Below are 27,690 nucleotides of genomic sequence, written 5' to 3' on the forward strand. Positions count from 1 at the left end.
TCTCCCTCCCTTCCTTTCTCCCTTCCTTCCTCCACAATATTGATCAAGAGCCTTATGATGTGTTAGGCACTGGGGATGTAAAGATGAGTAAGATAAGATCCTTGCCTTAGGGATCTCGCACAGTCTCATGAAAGAGGAAGAGTCATGCGGACTGATCATTACAGAACAGTGTGCGAGAGCCCCGCCAGAGAGAGATGCTGGGTATTCCATGGTTCTTTGTGACGTGTATCAAATGATGAGAAGGAAGAGAAAGAAAAACTGGTTTAGGAGGTAGCTGGAATAAGTAATTAAATGGAGCCATTTCATAGGTCATGATGTGGATTTCAAATTCCTTTCATCTCTTGGTCCTTCGTTCTTATGAGTAAACAGGAGTTGATCAGTAACTGCATTTGATACCCAGTTGTTTCAAGTCTGGTTTTATTTCTCTTCACAGCTCCTTGAAAGGCTCTACTCAACCCTTGTCTCCATTCCCAGTCAGCCTGCCGTGACCACAAACACAAAAGCCAGACTCCCAAGAAGGCATACCATCCACTCCCCTGGTCTGGGAGCCAACGGAAGATTCCTCAGGGTCTGTAACCCTTGGGGCATTGACCCTACCAATCAGCCTGTGTGCTCTTTCCACTTCTGGAATGGGTCATGAGCCAAGACAACCAGTTGAGGAAGCTCTAGAGCCTTTTGGTTAAAAGCATGGGCTTTGGCCTCAGAGACCCTGGGTTCAAGTCCTGCCTCTGGTACTTGTTAAGTTCTGTGGCCTTGGCCACATCTCTACATGCAATCTTGAAGAAATCTCTCTGGAGTCTAAACTTTCTGGAGTCTGGTGGGGGAAATGATGCCATTTGCACATCCCCTGGAAGGTCCTTCTTCCCCAGGGTCCTAGCCATTTCCCTGCCATGGGCTCATGGTCCACCCCGCCAAGGAGTCAGAAGCACCACGGACAACTTCCGGGGCACACAGGGCTTTAACGATCCCTTAAGGTGGAATTCCTCCTGCTGAGGTCAGCTCAGTCCTCAGCCTCACCAGGTGGCTGGTGCCTGGGGTTTATTCACCTCTGCGGGGCAGAGATGGCATCCGGGGACAGATGAGGGTGGCTGCCTTCCCAGAGCAGCCGAACAAAGGCTCCCTGTTTCTCCAATGGCGCCATTGTGAATGCTGCTTGGCTGGAGGAGAGATGCGGAGTGATGGGTTCTGGATTCGGAGGAATATCGCGGCGCAGCCTGCTTTTTAACTTTCCATGCTGCCCTTTGCTGCTCTTGAATGAAACACTGTTTATGTACACATAGGTTTCTTCGAAGTTCCCTAGGGGAGCGTGCTGATGGTCTTCGCTCCAATGCTGCAGAGCTCTTGTCCTCAAGTTTCTTGAGCTCCTTGCTGTCCTGAAAAATCTCCCCAAAGCCTTTAGTTGAGGGTAGGGATTTGGGAGCTGGAATCTGGAGACTTTTAAGAGGCGTGGCGGCCCAGGCTCCTATCATCCTAGAATCTGAGGGTTGGAATGCACGGTTAGTTAATGGTCCTCTGGTCTAAACCTCCTCATTTTTCAAATAGGGAAACTGATGCTTAAAGAGAGACCATGACCTTCTTGGGGTCAGACACCCATTAGCGGTAAAGCAGGGGCTAGGATTAAGGTGCCTTGCCATGGACAGTCATGTCCGAGTGTCCTCTGCTGCTTGCCCATGTTCCCGCTCTTCCAGGACACAGACTTCTTACCAGACAGCACGAGCAAGTGTAAGACAAGCAGGAGCCATGGAAATGGGTAGTGAGTTTCATCCTATTAATAGCAGGACATGCTTTCAGTCTGTTTCCTTGTTTCATTTTGCATCCACTGCAATGACTTCCTGGAATCCTATTCCAGCTGTGACCCACATGGTCCAGTCCTAGAACCGCTCATAGAAGTACAGTCCAAAGAAGCCAAAATCTGACAAAAACATAGTTAGCTTTTTCCTGCTCATCTTTCTGAAAGACCACAAAGCAGGTTTCCAGGTATCTAACCCACTGGCATCATGCTTTCTACGCTGGTTAGCCTCTTGGCTGGTTTTCTCTTGTCCTCCAATCTGAAGTTGTTCACTAACCAAACTTCGAAGAATTCTTATCTTTTCTACCAGCCCTGGTGACTTCCACTTCCCGAAATTTCTCTCCTTTCTCTCTCCATTCTTTGAGAATCTTTTTTTAAAAAAAGATTTTATTTATTTATTTGACAGACAGAGATCACAAGTAGGCAGAGAGGCAGGCAGAGAGACAGAGGGGGAAGCAGGCTCCCTGCTGAGCAGAGAGCCCGATGCGGAGCTCGATCCCAGGACCCTGAGATCATGACCTGAGCCGAAGGCAGAGGCTTTAACCCACTGAGTCACCCAGGTGGCCCCTCTCTCTCCATTCTTTGTTACACAGGGTGATTTAACCTCCTGGCTTCAGTCCTTCTACTCCTCATTTGACACTTCTGCTGTCATCCTTTTTTGCTCATTCCAGACCCTGCACCAAAAAAGTCTACAAATTGGTCTCCCTAGGAGATAGGGGAAAAGGAGAATTAGGTTGTGAACTAGAGGTTCCCTTGGGCTGCTTGGGTGAAGGGAAGAAGTTTGTGGACATTCATCTCTTTGATCCCATCATGGATGTTTCCCTGCAAATTTTTATTTTCAAATATGCCATCCCTAGTCTAACTAAACTTGTGATATTGCTGGTATAGATTTATTCCAACAACACACGATTGAATGCATGCTTGCCTTGTCCCTGTGGGGCTGGACTCTCTCTGCAAGGAGACCACAGATTTATGTGGCAGACAAACACAGGGATAGTTATAATAATACCATGTGTCTAGAATTATACTAGAGACATGCAAAAGGGGTTTTAGGAGCACAGAGGAAGAAGCAAGTGACTTGGCTGGAGGGGTCAAGAGAGGGTTCTTGGAGGACCTGATATTCATCTGGGACTTCCATGAGTCAGGGGAGTTTGCCAGGTAAAGTAGGAAGAAAAGGGAAGTTCTGGCACCAAGAACAGCAGGTGCACAGGCTCGAGGCAAGAGAGAACCTGGACGCGGTGGGGGACACTAAGTGGTCGGGATGGGCTTGAACAGTGTGTGTGTGTGTGTGTGTGTGTGAGAGAGAGAGAGAGAGAGAGAGAGAGAGATGGAGTGACAGAAGGACAGAGGGAGGGAGGGAGAAGTGGGATGGGGGAGGGAATACAGTGGACATGAGGATGGGAGGCACAGGCAGGGGCTGGAGCCAAGAAGAACTTGTCTGTAGAGCCCTGGAGCTTGGGCTTTGTTCTGTAGGCAGTGGGAGCCACTGACCGGCAGACGGATCAGACCTAGGTTGTAGGAAAGGTTACTGTCCTCAGAGTAGTCCATAGAGCCAATGGGGCCGGCAGGTGAGACGGGGGAAGCGGGACAAGTTAGGAGGTTGTGCAGGGCAACGGTGAGGGTCTGGGGATGGCAGTAGCCATGGGGGTGGTAGACGGGTCACTGGAGAGATATTGGGGGGCGGGAAGGGAGAGAAAACTTGCTGTTTGGTTAAAGCTCAAGGAGGAATGACAGTTGAAAACTGTCCCCCCGGATTTCTGACTTGGGCGGTTGGATGCTGCTGCCGCCGTTCAAGACAGGAAACACAGGGACGTGTTATGGGGCAAAACACGTGTGTGTTCCTTAAATTCCTGTAACTCACAATCTAACTTCATCTGTTCGGTTTCTGTTTTCTTTTTTCTTTCTTTGTTTAAAGATTTTTTTAAAAAAAATTTATTTTAAGAGGGAGAGAGAGAGAGAATGAGTGGGGGGGAGGGGCGGAGAGGGAGGAAAAGAGAGACTCTCAACCAGACTCCCTGCTGAGTGGGGAGCCTGATTCCGGGCTCCATGATTTCGTTCTCTCGAGTTAACAGTCTGTTTCTTGGGTTCTCTCTCTTTTTTCCTTTGCTCATACATTTTGTTCCTTAAATTCCACATAAGAATGAAATCACATAGTATCTTTCTTTCTCTGACTGACTTATTTCACTTAGCATGGTAACTGTCTGGCTACATCCCAATCCTTTGTTTACATTCCTACTCCCACCCCTTTCTGTCTCTATAGATTTGCTTACTTGGGACATCTCATATAAGTGGAGCCAGAGCCAAAACATTTTGAAATATAACCTAACCTGCCCCTGCATTTCTAGTTATCACTTCTCCAGAGGTGCGCTGGGCAGTGGGGTAACAGCATCTGTTTTAGTCAAAACCCTTTCATTTCCGAATGACAGTAACACAACTCCAACTAACTTAAGCAAGAGGGGGATCTTTGGGCTCACATAACTGGGAAAGACCAGTGAACCCTTAGCTGGATCTGAACCCTCCAATGACCTCAGATTTCTTCTTCCCCCTGCCCAGCTTAAACTTTCCTAAACCTCAACGAGATGTTGATTGGTCGGGCTGAGTCTTGTGTGTACCCCTTGGACCACTCCCTGCGGCCAGAGGTGGGTGCTGTGATTGGCTAGGCCTGAGTCACATAAGTCCCTGTGGCCAGAGGGTCCAACTCTGTGCTGGTGCCACACCCACAGCCTGCGGTTGGCCCAGAGAAGGAGCAGGTGCCTAGCGGGCTCCCCCAGCGAGAAGGGTTGTGAGTGTTGCAGGAAAGGGACTGTGCAAGGGATGCTGCCAGGTAAAGGCCACCGATGCTCAGTGCACCTGCTGACCAAGAGGAGGCTGAACAGCCAAGAGTACGTGGGCAGAACTAGATGGATCCTGCTGATGGCGCGTGCTGCTGGAGTTCAGAAGAGCAGGGCTCCCTGAGAGCCAGTGGCATAGGCGTCCTTAAACCCCACTTCCTGTCACTCAAGATTTACCTTCACGTGGTCCAGTAGGACTTCAGCACGGCTTGGAAGAATAGGGGGTTGGGCAAGAAATGGGGTGGGGGATTCTGAGAGGGGAAAGTGCACGGACAGAGGGAGTGTTGACCACAAGCAGACCAGTGTGGCCCCAGGAAGAGCCTGGGGAGGGAATTAGGGGGTAAAGTTGGAAGTACAGACTGGATCCCAAGTTTTGTGACCCAAGTTCAGCAATGGGAAGCAAGTCTGAGGTAGAAGGCTTCCAACACACTTTGTTTCACTTTACATCTGTTTTATATAATATTTTATTTGTTCTGGGAAATCCCAAACTACTTTTTGATTTCCCAGCATATGAACAAACAACATAATCTTGGGCTGTTTGTCAGGTTCTTTCCAAGTAGATAGTCACTTCTGTTTTCTCATGATGGGGTCTGAATGGAATTGGTTGTTCAACACCGATGGTTTCTTCTTTCGTTGCACATCATGGGCTGCTAGCTGGATTCCTTGTACTTAATACCCTGACATTGTATACACTCCTTCATTTCTGCTTCTTGTGCCTTCCTCTCATTTATCTATCTGGCGAACTCCTACCAGTTCCTCAAAATACAGATCAGGGTTCCTTGAAGAGGAAACAGACTAAGTCTACCTTGTCTCTCACATGGCAATTAACACAGGTATAAATAAATACATGTGTGAGTAAAGGGGCTCACATCTATCTAGCATAAATATGGCACAGAGATTTTGTGTCCGTTATGAGTGTATTTGCTTGCAAGTATCAGACAAATCCAATGAGTGGTGGGTTAAACAGATAGAGATTGACTTTTCTCACATATCAAGACGCTTGGAAATGGAACCTTCAACCTACCTGTTGGTGGGAATGTAAATTGGTACAGCTACTATGGAAAACAGTACGGGGTTTTATAAAAGGAGTAAAAATAGAATTACTCTGTGAGCCAGCAATTCCACTTTGGGGCATTTTTCCAAAGAAAATAAAAACACTAATTTGAAAAGATACTCTTATCCCTATGTTCATTGCAGCATTATTTACTATAGCCAAGATATGGAAGCAGCCCTTGTCCATGGATAGATGAATTGGTAAAAAAAAAAAAAGATGTGGTATATACATACATAATGGAATATTACTCAGCCATAAAAAAGAATGGAATCTTGCCATTTGTGAAAACATGGATAGAGCTGGAGAGTATTTTGGTAAGTGAAATAAGTCAGACAGAGAAAGACAAATACCATATGATTTCACTTACATGTGAAATCTCAAAAACAAAACAAATGAACAAACAAAGCAAAACAGAAATAGACTCACTGATACAGAGAACTGGTGATTGCCAGGGGCGGGGTGGTTGGAGACAGAAGTGAAATAGGTAAAGGGGATTAAAGAATCAAATCTACAGTTATAAAATACATGAGTCCTGAGGATGTAACGTACACATAGGGAATATAATCAACAACATTATATATAATAACTTTGTATGGGGACAGAGGGCATCCCGACCTGGCATGCAGATCATTTTGTAATGTAAAAAATATCAAATCATCATCTTGTACACCTGAAACTAATAGGCTGTTGTATGTCAATTACAACCCAATTAAAAAAGAGAAGTTAAACTTTCATCGGTGGCACTGGTTTGGGGGCTCAACGAAGCCATCAGAAACTTAGCCTCAAGATCACTGAAACATATGCAGTTACCATCTGTGTATGTCTCATTAGCCATTCCTAGCTGCAAGGGAAACTGAGTTTCTCACCCAGCGTTGGGGTGTGTTAGTGCCCGGGACGTATCTTGGTTGTGTTAGCGAGGAAGAACGAGGGGATGGAGAGTCGCTAGGCAACCAATGCATCCTTTACATATTTCATCTCATGTTTCAAGGTTAACAGATTCGAGGTGGAGTTCTGTGTTCAATATTGTGAAAGTTTGTTGGAGCCCAGCAGGCAAAGGCACTTTGATTATTAATGTCTGTCATAGGTGTGGAGTGGGGCACACGGCACGCTTGGTGTGTGTTTGCCATCTTTGGTCCAGCCAATAGATTGATCTGTGTGTGGGGCCCTCTGTTTCCTCCCTCTGTCCTTACCCCACCTGCTCTGTGTGCTGGGAGCCAAACTCTGATGGGCTGGGTCATAGATCCCCTTGCTCTCGGACTTCTGAGTGAGTTTGGCCTTTGGAAGGCAGTGGCAGGAGGGCGCAGGATGGGAGGAGAAAGATGTCAGGGTATTTATTCCCCCAACTCCACCCCTGCTGGGTCACCATGGCTATTGAACGCCACATCTCCTTTCAGGTAGCTGCCTCTGTCCATCTCTCTGCTGTGGATTCCAACAGCTGCGCTATCCCTTACCCCTTCAGGCCAAGCCCCCTACATCTTCGCTGGTTGGTTTCCCCAAGCCCTGCCCACACCTTTGTAAACAATAAACTCTAAACACGTAATTTTATTTATTTATTTATTTAGAGAGACAGGGGCAGAGGGAAAGAGAGCCTGTCTCAGGGCTGGATCCCATGACCCCGAGATCATGACCCGAACTGAAATCAAGAGTTGGATCCTTGACCGAATGAGCCACCCAGGCGCCCCTGAGCAATAAAATTCCAATAAACTCTGCCTGAATCACTCCATTTCAGTGTTCCATCTCTTTTCTGTGAGGATCCTGCGAGGATCAGTCTGTCACGCACTGGGGGCTTGTACTGGGTGAAGGTGTTGGAGTTACTGATGGGCGCCTTTGCCTTCCCCTTCCTCAAAGTCAAGGGCAGTGTGCCTCCCACACTCCGCAGGATACCTGACTGGCCACATTCTCTCAGATGCACAAAAGTCTTCTTTTATTGATTCTTATTGATCAGCCCCTCAGGGACAACCATGGCGTCTCTGCTGTGGTTTATCAGCACATCCAGCTGCGAGGCACACCAGCCCGGAGCTTTCAGGAATCTGTAGGAGGGAGCTGACGGGCTGTTCTCTCCAGGCTGTGCTGTGGCAGGCCAGCAAGAGCTGTCATTTCCGAGAGCCGTTGGTTGGAAGTGGCTGCTCACCAGGCAGCTCAGAAGGTCAAGGGTGCCCACACTGGGTGTACCACGCGCCCTCTGCCTTGCTCCTGCCTCTGCTTCCCAGCTCCCCAAGGCCTTGGAGTCTGCATTCAGAGAACAGAATCTGTGGTGTGCTATAGGGTTGGGTTTCTCCCCCTCCCCGCGCCCCACCCCCAAGCCAGTGTGCCATGGGACGTGGGGCAGAGCCCTTCGACGCCTTCAGAGCAGGGTTTGTTAGACTTGAACGAAGACGTGAATCACCTGATCATCAGCCGCAGGTTCTGATTCCGCAGGTCTGGGAGGGAATCAGAGATTCTGCATTTCTAACAAGCACCCTGGTGGGGCTGGGGGTGGGGGCAGGGGCTGGGGCCGCTGATCTAGGGAGTGCACTTGAGTAGCAAGGACTCTGAGGTGAGCCATCCATTCCAGGAGCCACCAGCCAACGGGGCGGCTGTGTCCCTTTAGTGTCCTTCCTTCGATTTTTATCTCATAGTCTTATCAGCCCATCAGAACTAAGTTTCTAGTAACAGGTTCTTGGCTTAAATCAAAAAGAGAAGTCTGTTAGTGTTTCTGAAACGGGAAAGAGAGGATGCTGGCCCGGGGAATGGCGGGGTCCAGGGACCCAAATGATGTTGCCTCTGTCATCGTCACCACCAGCCACCTCTTTCGCTCATCGCTCTTCTGCTCCTTTATTTTTTTGGTCTCTTCCTCTCTACCTACCGGCTTCCTGTCTCTGGCAGGGGCGTTGGCTACAGGTGGCAACAGGCTAATCACACACTGTCATCTAAATGGGAAAAGGGAGCTCTCTCCCCCAGCCCGGAGCGCTCCCGCTCGGCACTGCACCTGGCGCTGGAGTGTCCTATGGGGGGCAGGTCACGGCCCTGGGCAGTGCCCCAGAATCAGATGAGTGGAGGGGGAGCCGAGTGGGAACCCCTGGGGAGAGACTGTAGTGCAAAGACAGGGCAGACAGAAGCAGCAGCCGGTCAGACCCCGCCGCGGCTCTCTTCCACCTGTGAGAGGTCCTGTCCAGTTCTTCCGACTTACGAACCTGCGTGTTGGATTTGGGGGATTTTTTTGGGAGGGGGTGTAGGGAGAGTTTGGGCATCAAAGGGAGGAAGGAGAGTATTGGCTACACATGGCAAAGTCTCCAAAGCCAGAAGCACAGGTGTCTGAAATATCTTCTCCTAGACCCGGATCCAGCTTCTTCCTGTCTGCCTTTCTCACGCACGCATCCCATCTGGACATGGAAAGACAGAGCCATCACATGGCCTGGCCTGATGTCATTCCCCAGTCATGGCAGTAAGAGGGGGACGATTTGCATAGTGCCTGTGTGCTGGGCCTCCTGTATACTTGAGCTCAGTTAATCCTCACAAAGGCCCCGTGGTAAAGATCTGCCCCTCCAGGTCTCCAATGAGGAAGCAGGGCTGCGAAAAAGGCTAAGTAAACCCCATAGGACCACCTAGCTCGCGAGCCAGAGAGCTGGGATTTGAACTTGGGTCTGACTGCAGAGCTAGAACTCATCCGCCTGTCTCTCCATTCGCCCATCTGTCCATCCATTCGCCATCCGTCCATCCCACAGACATCTAGGGAGCATCTCCTCTGTGTCTGGCACTGTGCTTGGGCCGGAGGACAGAGGAGAGGGGACAAGATAGACACAATGCTTGTCCTCGTGGAGCTTGCAATGCAGGGGGATGCAGAAGGCAGTAAACGGGCATATGATGACACGTTGTGAAAAGCAAGACGGAGGAAAATGAAGCAGGATTGGAGGATGGCACAGCAGATTGGCAGCGCCGGGGGAGGCAAGTACAGCACCTGGGATGAGACATTTAAGGAGATGCCCTCTCTTGGGGTCCTGCACGTCCAAGTTCAGCGCTGGCATGGCCTTGGTTCCTTACATTTTGCACCCATAGGGGCTTGCTTACCCAGTCCCATCCTGTCCCACAGGCAGGGAGTCCTGGAGGGCGGGTGACATTGGTCCGAGACATTAGCAGGCAGGTCTCTCCAAGGCAACAGGAGTCCACAGATAAGAGCCACTGCAGGACTGCGTGGTTTTTCAGCAAAAGGTCAAAACTCTACGATATTCAACATTGAGCGTATCTTCTGGAAAAGGCCAACTTATCCGGAGTCCCTGATTTTTCAGTGTTTCTTGTGTGGGAGGAAGTGGGGGGACTACCTGAAGAATATGCTTATACATGCTTTATACACATGCTTAGTTTAGATAAGCTGGCCAAAAGTCCATTAGTCCCTGGGATATTAAACTTCGAGACCAGAGATTCCCAAAGTGGGTTTCCTGGGCCAACAGTGTCAGCCTTTCCTGGAAACTTGTTAGCAATGCAGACTCTAGGCTCTTGCTCCAGACCTACTGATTCACAAATTTTAAGCAGCCCTTCCAGGTGATTCTGGGGCCTGCCCACGTTTGAAAACTACTGGGTAGATGAGTGTCACCAATGAACAGTGACGGACTCTTTATTTTTTAGTTTTTTTTAGTCTAAGGTATTTTTTATTTAAATTCAATTAATTAACATGTAGTGTATTATTAGTTTCAGAGGTAGAGGTCAGAGATTCATCAGTCTTATATAACACCCAGTGCTCATTACGTCATGTGCCCTCCTTCATGCCCATCACCCAGTTACCCCATCCCCCCACCCCTCTCCCCTCCAGCAACCCTCAGTCTGTTTCCTATACTTAAGAGTCTCTTATGGCTTGTCTCTCTCTCTCTGACTCCATCTTGTTTTATTTTTCCCTCCCTTCCCCTATGAGCCTCTGTTTTGTTTCTTAAATTCCACATTATCAGTAAGATCATATGATAATTGTCTTTCTCTGATTGACTTATTTCGCTTAACATGATACCCTCTAGTTCCATCCATATTGTTGCAAATGGCAAGATTTCATTTTTTTTTTTGATGGCTGAGTAATATTCCATTGTATATATAAACCACATCTTCTTTATCCATTCATCTGTTGATGGACATGTGGGCTCTTTCCATAGTTTGGCTATTGTGGACATTGCTGCTGTAAACATTCAGGTGCATGTGCCCCTTTGGATCACTACATTTGTATCTTTAGGGTAAATGCCCAGTAGTGCAATTGCTGGGTCATAGGGTAGCTCTATTTTTAGCTTCTTAAAGAACCTCCATACTGTTTTCCAGAGTGGCCGCACCAGCTTGCATTCCCACCAACAGGGTAAGAGGGTTCCCTTTTCCCCACATAGTGAGGGACTCTTTAAACCTAACCTGGGCAGAGACACAAAAGCCAGCCTTCTCTGAGAAATGGCAGTGTCCTCGTCACCAGTCCTTGGCAGTCCAGGGAGGGTAGTGACTTACCTTGGGTCACCTGAGTGTGCGCAGGGGTGCGGCACGTGGCCTGCGGGTCTCACTCCCACTCGGCCATAGTTTATGAATCTATTTGTGAAGGAGGAGGGAGGGCCTCCTTCCTTCTCTGTGTCGAAGAGCTAGGACAGACTTCCACATCAACATTTACGCCCTGTGTTGAAAGTCCCATTAGTGCTGTTGGACCTTCCCAAGACAGAAAATGAGAAATGTCAAAGGAATCTGTCATAAGAGCTCTGAGATTGAAGGGGGGGGGGAGTTGGAACCCTCGTGCCATGCCCTGGGAGCCAGATGGCAATGAAGAACGAGGAGCAGAGGAAAAGGTTATAAAAATGTTTAGTCTTTGCTTTATTGAGTTACAACAAATGAGCAACAAGTTAGAAAAAAATGGTTTTTTTTTTTTTTTCCAAACTCCCTAGCATTTTATTTGTGCAGGGTACCCAAATGGGGGGCTGGGGGGGGGGGTGGGTTGCAAACACAACTCATATTGCGACATTTACACCAGATATGTCTCTTGGTTTTTCCTCTTCAGAAGTTAGGACTAACTGGAAAGAAAAAAAAAAGTGCACTCCAGAATCTAAAATTGGCCCAAAAACAAACACACAAACAAACAAACAAAAACTAGTTCATGGTGAGGCTTCAAGCTGAAATCTTGTCAAAAACCACACTGAGAAAAGCCAGTCAGGAACAGAAACCAAAAACTGAAGCGGTTCATCTTTGTACCATCTAGATAGGAAGACCTCTTTTTGTTTTAATTTCATGGAAGTAATGATAATGCTAAAAATGGGGGAGCCCTTTCTGCTGGTATCTGAAAAGAGGCCACCTGCCCCTGGGGTCTCTGGTGCTGGCTCGGCCCACGGTCAGCCGAAGAGGCCAGGCAGTTGAGAAACCAGATCTACCTGCTGGTAGTTCGGAAAGCCTTGTGCGTGGCTAAACAGGGACCCCGGGGGTGGCTGGGGGGAGAACTGGAAATGGGTCTGATCCAGAAGCTCCATCATCTGTAAACCCTCTCCAAGTGGAGACAGATGCCCCAATCCAAGCCGTTCCCACAGAAAAATCGCGCAAATTTCAAACTACTTAAAAAAAAAAAAAAATGAACTCTCCCTACCTAAAGTCCAGTAGATATAATGGCACTAATGCTAACATCCCCCCACTGCCCAAAATTAATAAAATAAAGATTTAAAAAAAAGAAAAGGAAAAAAGAGAAAAGCACGTGTGATCAGCCCTCCCACCTGGGAAAAAAAAAAACCTTACAATGGTAGTGCTGGAAAAGGATGCTGCCCTTGATTAAAAAGGTAACAAAATTCCCACATTGTACAAATTGGTTCCAGTATAGCAAGAGGTGGGGGCCAGGGCAGAGGAGCAAACTATTTACAGGGACCCATTGAAAACGCAGTAGTAGGACTTTGGCACTATGAACAATTCCCACCGGTCCTCCGGGCGGCGTGAGTGAGGGCTGGGGTTCTTGTTCCCTGCAGCCACGTGCCCGCTAAGTGGTTCCACTTGGAGTCTCTGGCCAGGGTGGCCCATGGCCGGGGAGGGAGGTTCTCTTCTTTCGTCAAAGACAGAACGCCCCCTTTATCAGCAATGCAGTTCCGACAGATGTCCCTAGGAAGATGACACAAAACCAGAAACAAGATGTCAGGAGATGCTCATTCCCTTGGAGGGGGGTGGGTTTGGGGGAGAGGAGGCAGGGGTCACTCTTCCTGGGGAAGGCCCCTTCCAAAGCCATCCTGGGGCTTGGAGGAGAGATAAGTGCTCAGGTTTGGGGCCAGGTTTTTTTTCTGTTGTTGTTGTTGTTTTAACGATTTTATTTATTTATTGGAGAGACAGAGAGAGCATGAGCAGGGAGGAGGGGCAGAGAGAGAGGAGGAAGCAGGCTCCATGCTGAGCAGGGAGCCCAATGCGGGGCTCGATCCCAGGACCCGGAGATCATAACCTGAGCGGAAGGCAGACGCTCAACCCACGGAGCCACCCAGGCGCCCTGGGCCTAGCTGTTAAAAAGGAGTGTGTGTTTCTGAGCCCAGTCTGACATCACAGGAAGTGCCTCCAGAATCAGGCCTTTGAAAACAGGAGGGTTTTCTGGGCAAGTGGAGGTGGTGGTCTGCGATTGTTTACTTCATTTCAAGGCCCTTTCCTTATTCCTGGAGAGGCGGCCAGACACAGTGGTTCCTAAGAGGTCCCGGAGTCCGGCAAACTGGATTTGGGTGCTAACTATTCTGGTTACTGACGGTGGGGCCATACACATGTGACCTAACCTCTCTAGGACTTAGTTTTTGCTTCTGTAAAACAGTTACTAATAGGGGTTGCAGAGATGATTAAGGAAGCTGACGTTCGCCCCAGAATTTGGAAGAGTGTCCAGTATGCGGTTACGTAGTAAATAAGATGCTTAGGAAGTGTACTATATAGTATCATATACCTTTGTTGTTGTTGTTAGGTGCAGCCTTTTCCAAGCACAGTAGGATCATAACAAGGTGAGACATTTTAGGTGTATTATTAATTTGGCGTTCATATCAACCCAATCGTGTGACCATTAGTCCCACTTTATGGCTGAGCACAGGGAGGCTAACCTCTTTGCCCAAGATTAGACAGCTAGGATGTGGCCCCGTCAGGATTCCAACCCAGGCCATCTCCAGAGTCTATGCTCATAACAAACAGTATCTAGTAAGAGTCCATATGGAGAAACGCTTAATTCTTATATTCTTTGAAGTGATGAGAACAGTGCAAGGACCGTCCGATGAGCTGAACTGTGTCTCCCCAACAAGCTCTGTGGATGTCCCAATCCTCGGGATCTCAGAATGTCACCCGATGTGGATCTTCCGTTACAGAGGTAAGTAATCAAGTGAACATGAGGTCATGGGGGGGGCCCCTAATCACTCCAGTGCGACTGGTGATGCCATCAACAGGCAAGCTGGACGCAGACTCACACAGGGAGAGCGCCGCGTGAAGACAAAGGCAGAGACCACGGTGATGCAGCCACAAGCCCGCGGGTGCCACGGACGGCCAGCTCCTCACCAGACGCTAGGAGAGAGGCGTGGAACAGACTCTCCCCTCACAGCCCCCAGAAAGAAACCAACCCCGCCAACACCAGACTTCCAGCCTCCAAAACTGAGAGAGAACACATCTCCGTTGTGTTCCACCCGCTGGAAGGTGGCCCTAGGACGTGAAGACAGACCACCATTACTACCCTGTGGGCTCCTGCGGGGAGGAACCCCAAGGGAGCACGCAGGGCTGTCAAGGGGACAGCTACTATCCTGTGACAGGCTGGAAGCTTATCGAATCTGCAGGTTCCTGAAGCCACTGGCTTGTCCTCTGCCTCCCTCCTCGTCAGGCCACTCCTCTGGCTGAGAAAGGGGCAGGGAGGGCCCCGAGGAAGGCTCTGGCACAGGGGCCCGGGGGCACGCGGACTGCACTTCTCAGCCAGAGGCCCCAGCAGGTCATCTATCTTGTCATTCATTCCCAACGTCTGGAGGTCAAACATACCCACATTTCCCAGGAACTCATGACAAGGACAACGAATGCTGACGTTAAGAAGCCAACTTGTGAAAGAAAGGTCTGTGGATAAAACCGGAGTCCGGGGGTGTCCTTGGGATCTGGTACGGCCTGAGACTGGTCCAGCACAAGAGCCCCAGGGCTCCTTACGCTGGGTGCGGCCAACATCGCTCCGTTTGCCAGAAGAGGGAAGCTTCGGGAGGAAGGGTGAGCTCCCCAAGTCAACATGATTTCTCAGCAGCACTGTCAAAACCAGGAATGACCCTGCTTGTGACAGCACGGACAGGAACTGGGATTTCTCTCATGCATACTCCGGGCCAGGCCAAATGCTAGGTGCTGATGCGAACGCCCCTCGTCCGCTCCTTCCAGAAGGCTGGGAGGTAGGTGACTGTGGCGCACACCATGCTGGGGGGAAACGGGGGCTTGGGGCAATTAAATGATGTCAGGCAAGTAGTTAGTGGTGCAGCCTGAGCTCCTCCAAGGCCAGTCCAATGGGAACTGCTCTTCCCACACCGGACCTGGGTAAACACTCCGTGTCCTACGTGTGCGTCTCCCCCTGCATGGAGCTGCCTGTGGACAGGGGTGAGCACGTCTGCTTCAAAGGCAGGGGCTAGCGGTTCCGGTTGCCCAGAGACGACTGCGTGCCTATTGCTGATCTCACAGAGAGCCACAGGCACCCCTGGGTGGGCACACGGACCGCAGCCAGCCTCCTGCTGTGCTCCCCAAGGAACTGGGTTTTCCCTGGCAACCAGGGTCTCTCAGCAGCCTTGCAAAGAGGGCTCCTCTGGTTGGAGGTCCGCCCGAGCAGGGCTCAAGACTCCGGGAAGGAGGCCCAAGGCGGGGAGACAGCTACTGCTCTTCCCTCTCCCGGCTGGGCCGACCGTGGGTACCGGCTGTGGTGGGTCCGAGCGGGAAGAGCGGAGTAGTGGGGATCCCGGGTGTATCCCCGTGCCACTTCCTAGCTGTGTGCCTGTGTCTGCCGCTTAACCTCCCGGAGACTCGCTTCCACACTTCCCACCGGCGGGCCGCCACGGGGTTTACAGGTGAGGCCAGCCAAGCACGCAGGTGCTCCCAAAATACCGCTTCAGCTTTTCCTCGAGGAAGGCCGGGTGTGTAAAATCGAGGCTTTAGGGGTCTGTGAGCTCACTCACTGGTGTGTGTGTGCGTGCATGTGTGTGCACGTGTGTGTGAGTAGACCTATTTTCTTTCCTCAAAAATGGAACGGAACCACATCTCTCCAAAGGCCCAAAGTCTCACATTTTTAGATACACCTCAGCATAAAGGTGCTTCTTCATCTGGCAATGTGTTCGGATTCCCTGTGTCAGGTCCTGTGGACACGAACACACAATCCTCCAACCAGACATATTAAGGAAGAAAAAACTACTGAACAAAATCCTTAAAACCTCCCCAAAACAGACTGCAAGGGCAAGAGGGTGACCTGGAGAAAAGGAGACAGAGCTGCTTCTGCAGAGACCGCGGATGTCTTTGGTTGGCTCTGGGCTCTCGGAGGCACCCTGAGAGCCGCTGGACTTCAGCTCTCCTTGACCTCTCCCAGGGTGCACAGCCGCGGGCAGGATTGTGGGAGCCGGCGGGGCTCTCAGAGAGAGAGGCTGGGAAGCCGCTGGAAACAGAAGGCAGGGCATGATCCCCAGGAGGGACAGAGCAGTGGCCCCAGCGCCTTCCCTATAGGCAGCCTTGGCCAGCCACAGGCTGCTTCCCTGGAAAGCCTTGCTCCCTGGTGCCCTCCGGTCTCCTTGTGAGACGCTCCCACACCTGGGCATCCCAGTACAACCGAGTCACACTGTCTTCACACTGCCTGGCTAACTGTCCATCCTGTGAGGACATGGGCGGGGCCAAGAGCGTTCACTGCAAGACCCCTGCCCCACACCCCAACCCCCCTGCACTGGGTCTGGCCCCCAAAAGTATACTCCGAAGTTCATTAGTGAATGAAAAATGGGAAAAAGCACAGTGCTTTGGGAGGCGTGGCTGGTTACCCAAGACTGGTGACAGAGCTCCCTTCTAGGTTTCTATTTTCCAGTAGTACAGTGACTTTGAGGATGTGGCCTCTTGCTAATCCCCTGGGCTTCGAGCTGCAATCTTACCACTGGTCCCTGGTCGGGGACACTCCCCCTGCAGAGAATCAGGGACCCAATGGATTACTTGATCCTAGAGCACTGGATCTCGGCTATGGGAGGAAACAGCAAGGTCGTCGGGCCCTTCGCTTATGGCCACTATTCAAACATCTCTACCAAACATCTCTACCAACATCTCTCCCTGAACCCTGCCCAGGACAGGGAACCCTCTGCCTCCCTTTCTATCTTGGGGACACCTTGGAAGGTTAAAAAGTACTATCTAATTCTTTAGCAAAATCTGCTTCTTTATTACTTTACCCACTGGGGAAACATGAAAAAATTAGAATTCTTTTCCCATGTGATACCTTTCTGTTTCTGTGTCTCTTTAATTTTCCCTGTAGGGATTTCCCTAAGCCCTGTGGACTCAGGAGAGCGTAACACGGTACTCCGTGAGAAAAACAAGCACTGTGATAGTGATTTATTATCTTAATAATATTTGAGGCAAACTTTCTTTTCTTGCGAGGGGGCATGGTCTGATTTTAATTAGAATTGGGAAAAGGAAAACACGGTGGCAGGGAGAGTGATTAAGCAATTTCCCTGGGGGACCAGGAAGACTCCATCCCATCCTAAATCATTCCCATGCCAGGCCTCGGTCAACTCAGGCACATCTGGCCAAGACACATCTGGCCAGCGCTCTTTTTCCTGCAGCAGTTTGGGGAGACTCTGGGCTTGGGGGAATTGCTGAGACTTAAAAGCCTGGTACATCTCCCCCAGCCTGCTTGCAAGGAGGCTGGATGGAGGAATCAGAGGGGTCACTGGTTCTTTCTGCCCTTTCTCCAACTGAGGATATTATCCAGAGGAGTCCAAAGTATTTGAGCAAACAGAGTTGTATTTTAAATTCAGAAGGCACAGCCCTCATGTTTACGCACGTGGATTTGGGTCTGAATGCCAGCTCCCCCACTTTCCAGCTCAACGATCTTGGATGAATTACCTTTCTGTGCCTCATTCTCCTCCACCATAAAATTTAAAAAAAATGTTGACTTCAGAGCGTTGTCAACACATGCAAAGTGCCCGGCACAGTAAGGGCTCAGCTCCCACCCCGACCCCCACCCCTCTGAGATGCAATTAACACCTAAAGGCTTGAGCTTGTACAAGTGGGGCCTCAACTGAAAAGTCAACTTAGAAAGGCAGGAAGCAGTCGGCCAAGGTCTTCTCCATAGAGAAAGGACTCAATGCAGAGTGGGCAGCTGAGAATTGCTGATACTAATGCATGCCCCCCCCACCCACTGCATTTAGGGAATTTCACTTGTATTATTTAATTTATTCCTGACAACAAGAGACAACTCTGTTAGTGCCATGGATTGAATTATGTCCCCTCCCCCACCATTCATCTGCAGAAGCCCAATCCCCAGTATGACTGTACCAGGAGATGGACCTTCAAGGAGGTGATTATGGTTCAATGAGGTCATAGGGGTGGGGCCCTAGTGTCCCTGTAAGAAGAGACCAGGAGTGCGCATGTGCAGAGGAAAGACCAGGAGAGCACACAGAGACAAGGTGGCCATCTGCCAACCCTGCTGGCACCTGGATCTTGACCTTCCAGCCTTCGGAACAGTGAGGAAATAAATCTATGTTGTTTAAGCACTCAGTCTGTTCTGTTCTGGTAGCCCTCGTTGACTAATATCATAAGTGTTAAGGTTACAAAAACTTAGTTATAAGACAGAATAAAGTAATGCACATGTGGATGCTCTAGAATTTTCCACCATCCGTCCTCCATTTACCACGAGGGTAGGAAGGTCTGAACACCCAGCTCTCTCCAACATGACTTTCCTTTCACTCCTTCCTGGAGCATCTCAGGGTGTCTCAACCTTTCTCTACAGGATCCTACACACAGAACCATGCAGAGTCTTCTCTATGGGTGAGGTAGAAGAATATCAAGAGAAATTTGGATTATACGTGAGTCCACGTAGCACTCTGGCTTTTCACCTCTGCATGTCTATAGAGTGTGAACTCAGGCAAATCACAGCCACAATGGCCACCTTTTAGGTCCCTGATGTCTTAAGTTCCCTCTGGCCTCAGGGGCTTTGAGTACGCTGTACCTTCTGCTTGAATGTGGTCCCCTCCTCACTGCTCAGCCAACTCGTACTTGACTTTTCAGATTTCAAGTCATTTATTATCTCTCAAGAAAACTCCCCCAACCCCTGAAATCAAGTCAAATTCTCCTATTCCATCTTCTCACAGACCAGGGACCTTTCCTTCAAAAAACTTGTCAGCATGGCGGTCCTTCCTTTTTGTTTGCTTAAAGCTTCATTCCTCACGAGACTGTGGGCTCCATGAGGACAGGGACACGCTGGGCACAGCAGCCCCTCTGGCCCCCAGAACCTGGCATGCCACAGGCATTCCCCAGATACCTGATGCACGAAGGCGCCACATCACTTACGACAGGCAGCTCTGGCACGGTGACTTCCTCTCCTTAGGGCCCACATCCTTCCTCTGACAGATGAGGGAACTCAGACGTCATGGTTCCTAAGTTGCTACAAGCTTCCCAAAGCACAGTGAGAGATCCTGTTGTGAGAAGCTCCAGAATCAGGTAAACGGAAGTGTTGCATTTAACTTTATTAGTGCAAGGGCCGCCAGGCTAACGCGTAGTCCCCGAGAAGCATCGCCCAGTGACAGGTTCTCCAGCAGACCTTTTCCTTCAGCTGCTCGCACACACGGAGAGCAGGCTGTCCCCGGCTCCACTCCTCTGCCTGCTGTCCGCCAAGGATGCCACTGAGTGACAGAAGACGAGGAGGAGGAGCCAAGGCCTGAAATGTCGGATTCCAGACAACTGAGAGCCAATTACGTTTGCTAACTCTCAGGGTGGTTCAGTACATTGCTGTTGTGTATTTGCTCCCCATTAGGCACTGGGGACTCAGAGATGAATGGGATATGGTCCCTGTGTTCAAGGGTCTGGTGGAGGAGAGACCCGGAAACAGATAATTACATTTTCACCCACCCACCCATCTATCCATCCATCCATCCATCCGCTCATTCAAATATCTGTATTTGGACAGCTAATCTGAACAGATCGCGGGGGGCACACATATCCCAGATCCTAAATGGTAGCCAGGATGCAACACTGGGTAGCCTTGAATATTTGAAGCAAGCTGAACTATGGAAAATATTTTTCTGGCATTTCACAAAATTTATCTCTTCTCCAAAGCCATCCCTAATCGTGAGTTGGAAATTGTCAGAAACTGGGAGGGAGCAGAATTAGCAAATGAATACTTGTGTATTCGTTTTTTGTGTATTGTATTAAGAAGCGGCCAAGCCCTGTTGGTCCAGGCTGAGCTGTAGCGGTGCTGTCCCTGTGCCTGGGTCAGGCACTGACCCAACAGACGAGAGGTGGCCTCTAGCCTCTGCCAGCCCTGAGTTGTGGAACACAGGGCAAATCTCTCCGAGCCTCAGTTTTGCCCTCTGCAAAATGGGAAGAAAGCCACACCTATCTCACAGGGATGAAATGAAGTTTCAGCGAGTTACTGGATGTGTGCAGAAGAATCCCAAGCACATGGCACAGGCCAGTAAATAGAAACTCTCAGTAGTAGGAGTTCTGGGATATTCCATCTGGCCAAACATCGAGGCATATGTCTGGCCATGTGGGGCTCAAGTATTCTGACTCATTTTTCGGAAAGGAGGAAATTTACTGTTCAGCCTCTCACCGGGACAGGTCTCTTAATAGATGGCTTTGATAACTGGACCCGGAGGCTGAATCAAGACAACACAATTCAAGGTCTGGAAAGGCCTCCTTACCTTTCTGTCCAACCTCACGGCCGAGGGAGCCTGGCCGAGTCGAACGCTGACGTAAGCCTTCTGAAGCTTCAGTGAGGGGATGCTTAGCTCCCACCAAGGGGGAAACCCTGGCATCTGCTCTCAGCTGCCCACCCAAGTTCATCCTCCCTCTCTCGTATATACATCCCCTAACACCTTCTCCGAAGCCAAAACGGTGCATTATTTTCAGGATTATTATACGTGCGACAACTGAACTCAACGGCAGCTTCCTAAATAAATATGTGTTTAAATAAAGGCATCGCTGAATATTTATGAATTTCAAGAGACCCATGTGTTCAGTTCATAAAAGCTGTGAAGTAATTTGGAGGGATTTCTTCCAAGTTGAAAGGTTCCTTTAAGGGGTGCCTGTGTCCAGGATGCCAGCCCTAGGGCGGACCGCAGCCCGTCTCTCCATAGAGTGGCACCTCGGAAATACCAGGAAGCCAGTTAGGGACGTTGGATGTCACCAGGTGTTGAGCAGCTCTTAGCATCTTGCTTAGGAACATTTCTCAGCTCGTGCTTGTGGTGTTTACCATAAAGAAACATAAAAGGGGGTTTCTGGGTGTTCCTGGGTTTTGGAGGGGGAGAGAGGGGAAGAAAACAGCTAGTTCCTTCATCTCTGATTTAGCTAATGTTTAATGGCCCATTCTAGACACCCTAGGTATTCTCTGCCTCCCAACACCACCACGGGGGTGGGGGGTGGTCAGCCAGAAATGGGGAATTTCTGTCCAAAACAGAGAGGCAGAGACGGCGGTAGAAGCCAGGGCTCCGGGATGGAACTGAGGTGCTGGCTCAGAGAATACAGTAAGCTCCTTGGTTTCCGAGCCTCCATTTTTGGGTTTGTAAAAAATTACAGGGGGGTGCCTGGGTGGCTCAGTAGGTTGAACATCCATCCGACTCTTGATTTGGGCTTGGGTCATGAGCTCAGGGTCGGGGGATTGAGCCCCGAGCTGGGCTCTGTGCTCAGCAGGGAGTCTGCTGAAGATTTTTTTTTTCTCTCTATCTCCCACTGTCCCTCTCCCTGCTTTCTCTGTTTCTCTCTAAAGTGGGTAAATAAACCTTAAAAAAAAAAATCTGGCGTCACTAGGACCACTGAGTGAGACCACCTGTGGCCAGAGTGCCTAGCTCTCTGCCTTGGATCCTCAGGAGGCCTTGTACCCCCTTCTGTCCTCCTGCCCTTCCCTCCAAAGCTGCTCTCTATGGTTTTAGCCTTGTGTCCCCCCTTCGTGTTTCTCTCGGGTCTCAGGTCAGGGGCAGGCACAGTGGCAGCCAACACAGGTGGGCATTTTTAGCTGTTGGCGGTGGTACTGCCTGGGGGAGAAGGGATGGGGACAGGTGGCCTCAGGGGGCTCCGGGAGCTGCCATCCCCAGACAACCGCCACTCGGGGATGGGGATCTGGAAGTGCCCTCCAAGCTCACTCTGGGATACAGGGACACTCAGCATTCCTCTATTCAAACTCGGTCCAGAAGAGCTTTGCCTGCTGGGGAAAACCATCGTCTTTTCTTCCAGTTGTCCTTTCTCATTGTCTGCTGAACCCCCAATTCGGCTTTCTGGCTATGCCCAAACTTGGTTCCTCAGCTGTACCATTCCTTCTTTTGTCTCTGGAACTTTGCCTTGTCTACTCCTTCCACATGAACCTCTCTTCCTTGCTGGTGCACGGGCTAACTCCTTCCCCTCAGCTAGCCCCTGAGGCAGATGTCCCTTCCTCCAGGAAGCCTGCCCTGACCTCAGCCCGAGTTAGTCTCCTGGTCACACCATGGATCACCCTGGCTAGTAAAGGAAAGAGCAGTTTCCTCTCTCCTTGGCCTGACTGAGCTCCATGTGTGTGAGGACCCTCATCTGTCTTCTTCATCCCGTCGTCTTGGTGCTTAGCACAGAGCGCGGCACACAGTAGGTGTGCAGAATTGATTTGCTGAATTGAACTGACTGTTGTCCACTCCATGGCAGGAGGAAAAAGCAATCACGTAGACTCTGTCAGGCACTGGAAAAGGTCAAGAAGACAAGGCAAGCTAGGAGTTTTCAGGCAGATTTGGATTGGACCAAAAAAAAAAAAAAAAAAAAAAATCGCTCCCTCATTTCAACAAGGCAGATACAGGCTGGGCTGGTAGGGTCTCTTAAGAAGGCAGGAAAATACCCAGAGAGAGGAACCAAGGCAGCCAGATGGTGGCGGGCCTAGGGTGCTATTTGTGGCCTCAGTAGTCTTCAGCTCCCTCTGATCACTAGCCCCTCCCTCAATGCTGCATTGTCTGTAACCCATTACTGCCCCCTCCTGAAAAGTTGGGGTAGGGGGGAAGGAAGACTTGATGGCATCTGCACCTGGCTGTTCCTTAAATCATTTTCACTAGCTGGCTAGTGAAATTTTCACGGAACTTGCTAAAAACAAGGTTTCCAGAAGACTTTATTTTGTGGCCAGGCACCTTATCCTACTACAAAATAAATGAACCAACGAGTGGCTCACCAGCCAAAGTTGTCCGGACTCATTACTAAAGAGGTATGGTAACTTCCAGGACTCCTTTTGGGACCTTATCAATCATTCTGGAGGGTCTTACCTTTATTTTATTACTTGAAAAGATGACATGGGGGTGTCCCCTTCTGTTGTCTTTTAAGGGACCCCTGGAGAAGCCCATGCGGGCAGATGGTAAATCGCACGTCTTCCTCCTGGTTCCACGCTGCCCTTGGAACATTTCGGCTTTGGCTGAGGTGATCTTTGCCTCCTGCGCCCCTCGCCCTGCTGCTACCTCTATTCTGAACCCACCACAGAGCTGGCAGTCGGGCCTTTAGGCCTTGATGTGTACAGACCTCTCCCGAAAGCACAAACATCGGGGCTTGGGTGCCGTGTCCCATCATGTGGATGACACGGCCATTAGTAACCATGACAACCTCCCTTCCCAGGCTTTTGTGGCTCCTCGGGCCTCATTTGCATCCGTCTCTTCCAGATCTGAAGGGGTTCCAGGGACCCAATCAGCGCGATTAGAAGCTGGGTGACTTGGTGACATCCATGCCTTCCTTTAGCCAGGCCAAGGCAAAGACCCAGACCTGTCAGGTTAAAAGAAACAACCCCAGATCTCTAGCCAGTAGACTTGGTTAACTACTCTAAAAAAAATCCAAAAAGGAAAGAAAATGAAGAAAAAAAAAAAAGACGGAAAGAAAAAGGAAAAACATCCTTTGTTTCTTAGAGCAGTGAACACGAAGAAAGAGAAGGATGTGTCCCTGCGATGATTGCATCTAGACTTTAGAATGGACAGGCCCCAGAGGGGGGTGTCCATAACAGGCCACAGGCAGTGGCGCTGTCACCCATCAGCCTTGCAAATGAGGACAGAGAATCTGCCAGCGCCTAGTGGACAGGGAAACTGAAGGAGTCCACAGAAGTCTGCTTTTTGCTGCCTTTCCTGTTTCCATTCTCGCGAGGACCTGCACCCCCGCCCTACACACGCCTTCATGTGTGTCCTCCTTGAAAGGGGCAAGGAATTAATGATTTCTCTGGAGGCTTCTGGCACAATAGGTAACATCCCAGGAATGACCGGGCAAGGCTGGCATGTGTCTAAGCCTATTGCAAACGACTGGCCCCAGACATCGTGACGCCAAGACCCTCTGGGATCCAGGGAATGAGTAACTTAGGAGGACGACTGGACCCTGTCCTTGTTCCTACCAGTTCACGGATGACTAGAACAAAGTCGTCAAGGAAAACCCCAGACCCCAAGCAAAGATGGGACCCATGCTCCTTTCCTCTCCGAGTCTCCCAGACCCTCTGGCTGTATCTGCTCTCTCTCTATACCTTCAGTAAACTCTGCTCTCGCTTCCTGCTGGCTCACATCTGATTTCCAACCAATGTGAAGCCAAGGACCCTCTTGGCTGGTCCTGCCCGACCCACTCTGGGTCCTCCGACCCGGCCTGATGGCATCACTATTTTCCTTCCTTTTAAAAATAAGACCCCATCATCTGTGTCAACATCTCCGTCCCCTACAGCCTATACTGACCCCGGCAATGAAAAGGAAGAAAACTAGCGCCCTCCCCTCGTTCCCAGACGGGGAGCAGGTGGAGTTACCTGTTAGGCCTGGCCGGCCTCTGCCGGGATGCTGTCGGAGTCCGAGCCGGCCAGTTCGGTGGCGCCTTCGGCTGCGGTCTGACTCCAGCTGTCGGACCTGTCTGAGACGGCGTCATCCTCTCCGACCGTGACCTCCACCCAATCCACAATGCCCGACTCCTCGTTCTCGTCGCTGCCCGGACCGTCCCGGCTGCTGCCCTCCGACCTGTCCGAGGCGCCTTCCGAAGGCTTGGCCGGCGCACTGTCTTTTGCCTGCTCGTTGCTCACTTTTCCCCTGGGTACTAACTTCTCCAAGTCCTCCTCGCAGAGCTTTTTGGGGTCCTTGTAGTGGGGCTGACCCACCTCGCTCCCATTCTTTGGGCTCTCGGCGACGACGGCTCTTGCGGCTTTCCTTGGCGCTGCGTCGTGGCCGTGGCCGTGGCCGGCCTCGCCGGCTAGGTGCTGGGACTGCTCCACCCACTTCAAGGTCCCGGTTTTTAGCAAGCATCTGTTCTCCTTGAACCAACGCACGATTTCAGTCCGGACCAGGCCGGTCTTGGCCGCTAACTGGTCGTACTCCTGGGGGGTGGGCCACTGGGTTCTGGCGAACGTGCTCCGCAGGAGATGGACCTGTTCTTGACTCTTCGTAATTGCTGGTGAGGGGCTGGGCAGGGAACCGGCTAACTGGGCTCCGGAGAGCTGGCCAAGCCGAGACAGAGCACCGTTGGGGGCCCCCACGTCTTGGCCTTTTTTGCCGGCCCCCATGGAATCCAAGACAGCTTGCTCCATGCTGTCCCGAAGCTTCCGTCTCTCTGAGAACCAGGATTCTATCTCCCTCCTGCTGAGTTTCGTGTCCACCCTTAGCCTGTCCAGTTCCGCTTGGGTCGGGAAGGAGCTTTTCAAAAAGCTGTCTTCCAGGATCTTAACTTGACCCTGGCTTTTTTCTTTGAATTTCTGTGGGGCGAAGTCTGGGTACGCATGGTATGTGCGGCCGTGCCGGGAGGCCGCGAGGGCCAGCTGGTCTTTGGCAAGGGATTCGCTGGTGATGTGCACGATGCCTCTTTGACACCGGTACCGGTGGTCGCTGAACCACTTCTTGATCTCGCTCCTGGCCAGGCCGGTCACCTCGATGAGCCGACAGACCTCCGCATCGTCGGGGAACTGACTCTGGAGAAAGCTGGCCTTGAGGTGCGCGATCTGCTCCTTTGTCTTCTTGCGGTCGCTGGCCGGGGTCAGGGAAGGGGGGTTGGCTACCTTGGGTTGGGGCTCTGGCACCTGAGCGACGTGTGGACGCTTGGGCTCGGAGGCAGCCTGGGGAGTCACCAAAGGTCTCTTCTGGCCGTGGTTGGTCACTCCGGCCACGGCAAGCGTGATGGGGGAGCAAGAGACGGTCGTCGACCCGCTTGTCACCTGAGTCAGCACCAGGCTGGTCTGGCCGAGAATCTGGCACGGCAGTGCTGTCTGGAGGATGGGCTGTGACATCTTGGTGGGCGCCAACTGGGCTGGCAGCACGGTGATCGTCGGGGGTACCGACTGGATGGTGCCATTAAACATCTTTTTCCGGGCCTCCTCCACCTCCTCCGGGGACCAGCTGATGCCGTGCTTTAAGCGCTGGGTGGCGAACCAGATTCTGATGTGCTCCTCCGGGTGCTTGGAGGCAGCAGTCAGCCAGGACAGCTCAGCCTGGGTTGGGTATGGGAACTTGTTGAAGGAGTTGATCATGGTGGCATTCGTGTCCAGGGCGGAGTTGTATTTGGTAGTATTCAGCGGGACGGGGACCTTGGGGACAAGGTTGATATTTGGTGGGAGCTGGACAGAAGGCATGACGTGCCCTAGCGTGTCCTGGAGGAGCTCCACGCCTCCGAGTCTCGAGAGGATCTCAGCCGCGTCCGTCACCAGGCGGGCCGTCCCCTCCACGTGGTTTTCGGGGGTGGCCTCCTCGGGCTTCTTGGGCACCTTCCTGGCATCAGCTTTTGGTTTCCCTGGCTTCATGATGGGCGTCTTACTCACAGAGATGCCGGGATCACCGTCGCCACTGGCGGGGCCGCCGGCGGCGATGGACACGACGTGGTTGGTGGCTTCGATGGACTGCTCCAGGACAGTCTGATTATTGCGCTTGATCAACTTCAGCTTGAAGTTGGTCTCCCCGGGATGGAACTTGGAGTTGTGGTCAGACAAGGAGTCGTACTTTTTGGTTGTGAAGTTACATTCGGCACACACGTAGAGGGGGTTGAGGATCACGTTGGGGTGCTGCATGTCGACGTGCTCCGTGAACTCGTTCAGGTTTTGCGTGGAGTAGGGGCAGTACTTGCATTCGTAACCACCTTGGAGTTTTTTGGATTGGTTTTCCCCTGTAGATTTCACTTCGATCACTTCGTTTTCTTTGGAAGAGTTTTCGGGTTCCACTGTCCGACTGTCCTTGGCGGCTTCAGGCTGTGGCGCGCTGACTCCTTTCTCTTTGGCCCTGTCTCCCTCCTCGGGCACATCCTGTTCTACTACTTGCGGGGTCCGAACCATGCACGGTGTGGTGGATTTTCGCTTGCTCGCCATGCTGCCTGTCTGTGTGCAATAGTTTAATCTGGGGGCGGGGCAGGGGGGGGCAGGTAGGAAAGGGGCAGTGAAATTTTTGGAACAAGTAAGATAAAAGGCTTTGGGCTTGTAGTCCCCCTCCGATGGCTTTGGCTTTCCTTGAATGCTGAAGTCTAATGTTTGAGTGTTGAGAATGATCTCAGCCCAGAAAATTGTCCCTGCTCCAATGGCTACACACAAGAGGCAGCATCATATCTGTGGGACAAGAACAAAGACAGGGTCAGTGTTTTTCCACAAGGCGGAAGGAACTAGCATTTCTTTTTAAGCCACCCCAACTGGCACCCCAAAGGAAACACCTAGGTAAGGACAGACGGTCAGAGTGGGGCCCATGAAAATGAAAGGTCATCTTCTTCTCTTCCTCTCTTTGGAAACGGCCGTGGGAACTGGCCCAGAGCAAGCAAAGGAGGGTGCAGGTCACTCGTTCGTGTTTAGCGGCAAACAGAGAAAAGCAACAAAGGCACTGAGTGGTGGGCGGGCTGGTGGAAGGGATATTGAAGACGAGATGTCACTGGGCCCTCTAGCTACTTTAGTTGATGCTACATCAGAAGCAAGACCTGGGGCCGGCAAGCGGCGTTTC

The 27,690-nt window shown here is 51.0% G+C and overlaps 1 protein-coding gene across 1 annotated transcript in view; it reads right to left on the reverse strand.

Annotated features, from left to right (window-relative positions):
- Nucleotides 1-11,597: 11,597 nt before the first annotated feature.
- The window catches only part of LOC111146516 (zinc fingers and homeoboxes 2), a 155,580-nt gene continuing 139,487 nt past the window's right edge, over nucleotides 11,598-27,690 (reverse strand). The window contains exons 3-4 of the mRNA XM_022502059.1: nucleotides 24,546-27,308; nucleotides 11,598-12,736 (exon numbers count right to left, since the gene is read on the reverse strand). Coding sequence (XP_022357767.1) covers nucleotides 24,549-27,074 — 2,526 coding nt within the window. The 5' untranslated portion in view covers nucleotides 27,075-27,308 and the 3' untranslated portion in view covers nucleotides 11,598-12,736; nucleotides 24,546-24,548. The remainder of the gene's footprint in view (nucleotides 12,737-24,545; nucleotides 27,309-27,690) is intronic.

The sequence above is a fragment of the Enhydra lutris genome, unplaced genomic scaffold, assembly GCF_002288905.1.
Source record: "Enhydra lutris kenyoni isolate GAN:26980312 unplaced genomic scaffold, ASM228890v2 scaffoldscaffold14, whole genome shotgun sequence".
Lineage (NCBI taxonomy): Eukaryota > Metazoa > Chordata > Mammalia > Carnivora > Mustelidae > Enhydra > Enhydra lutris.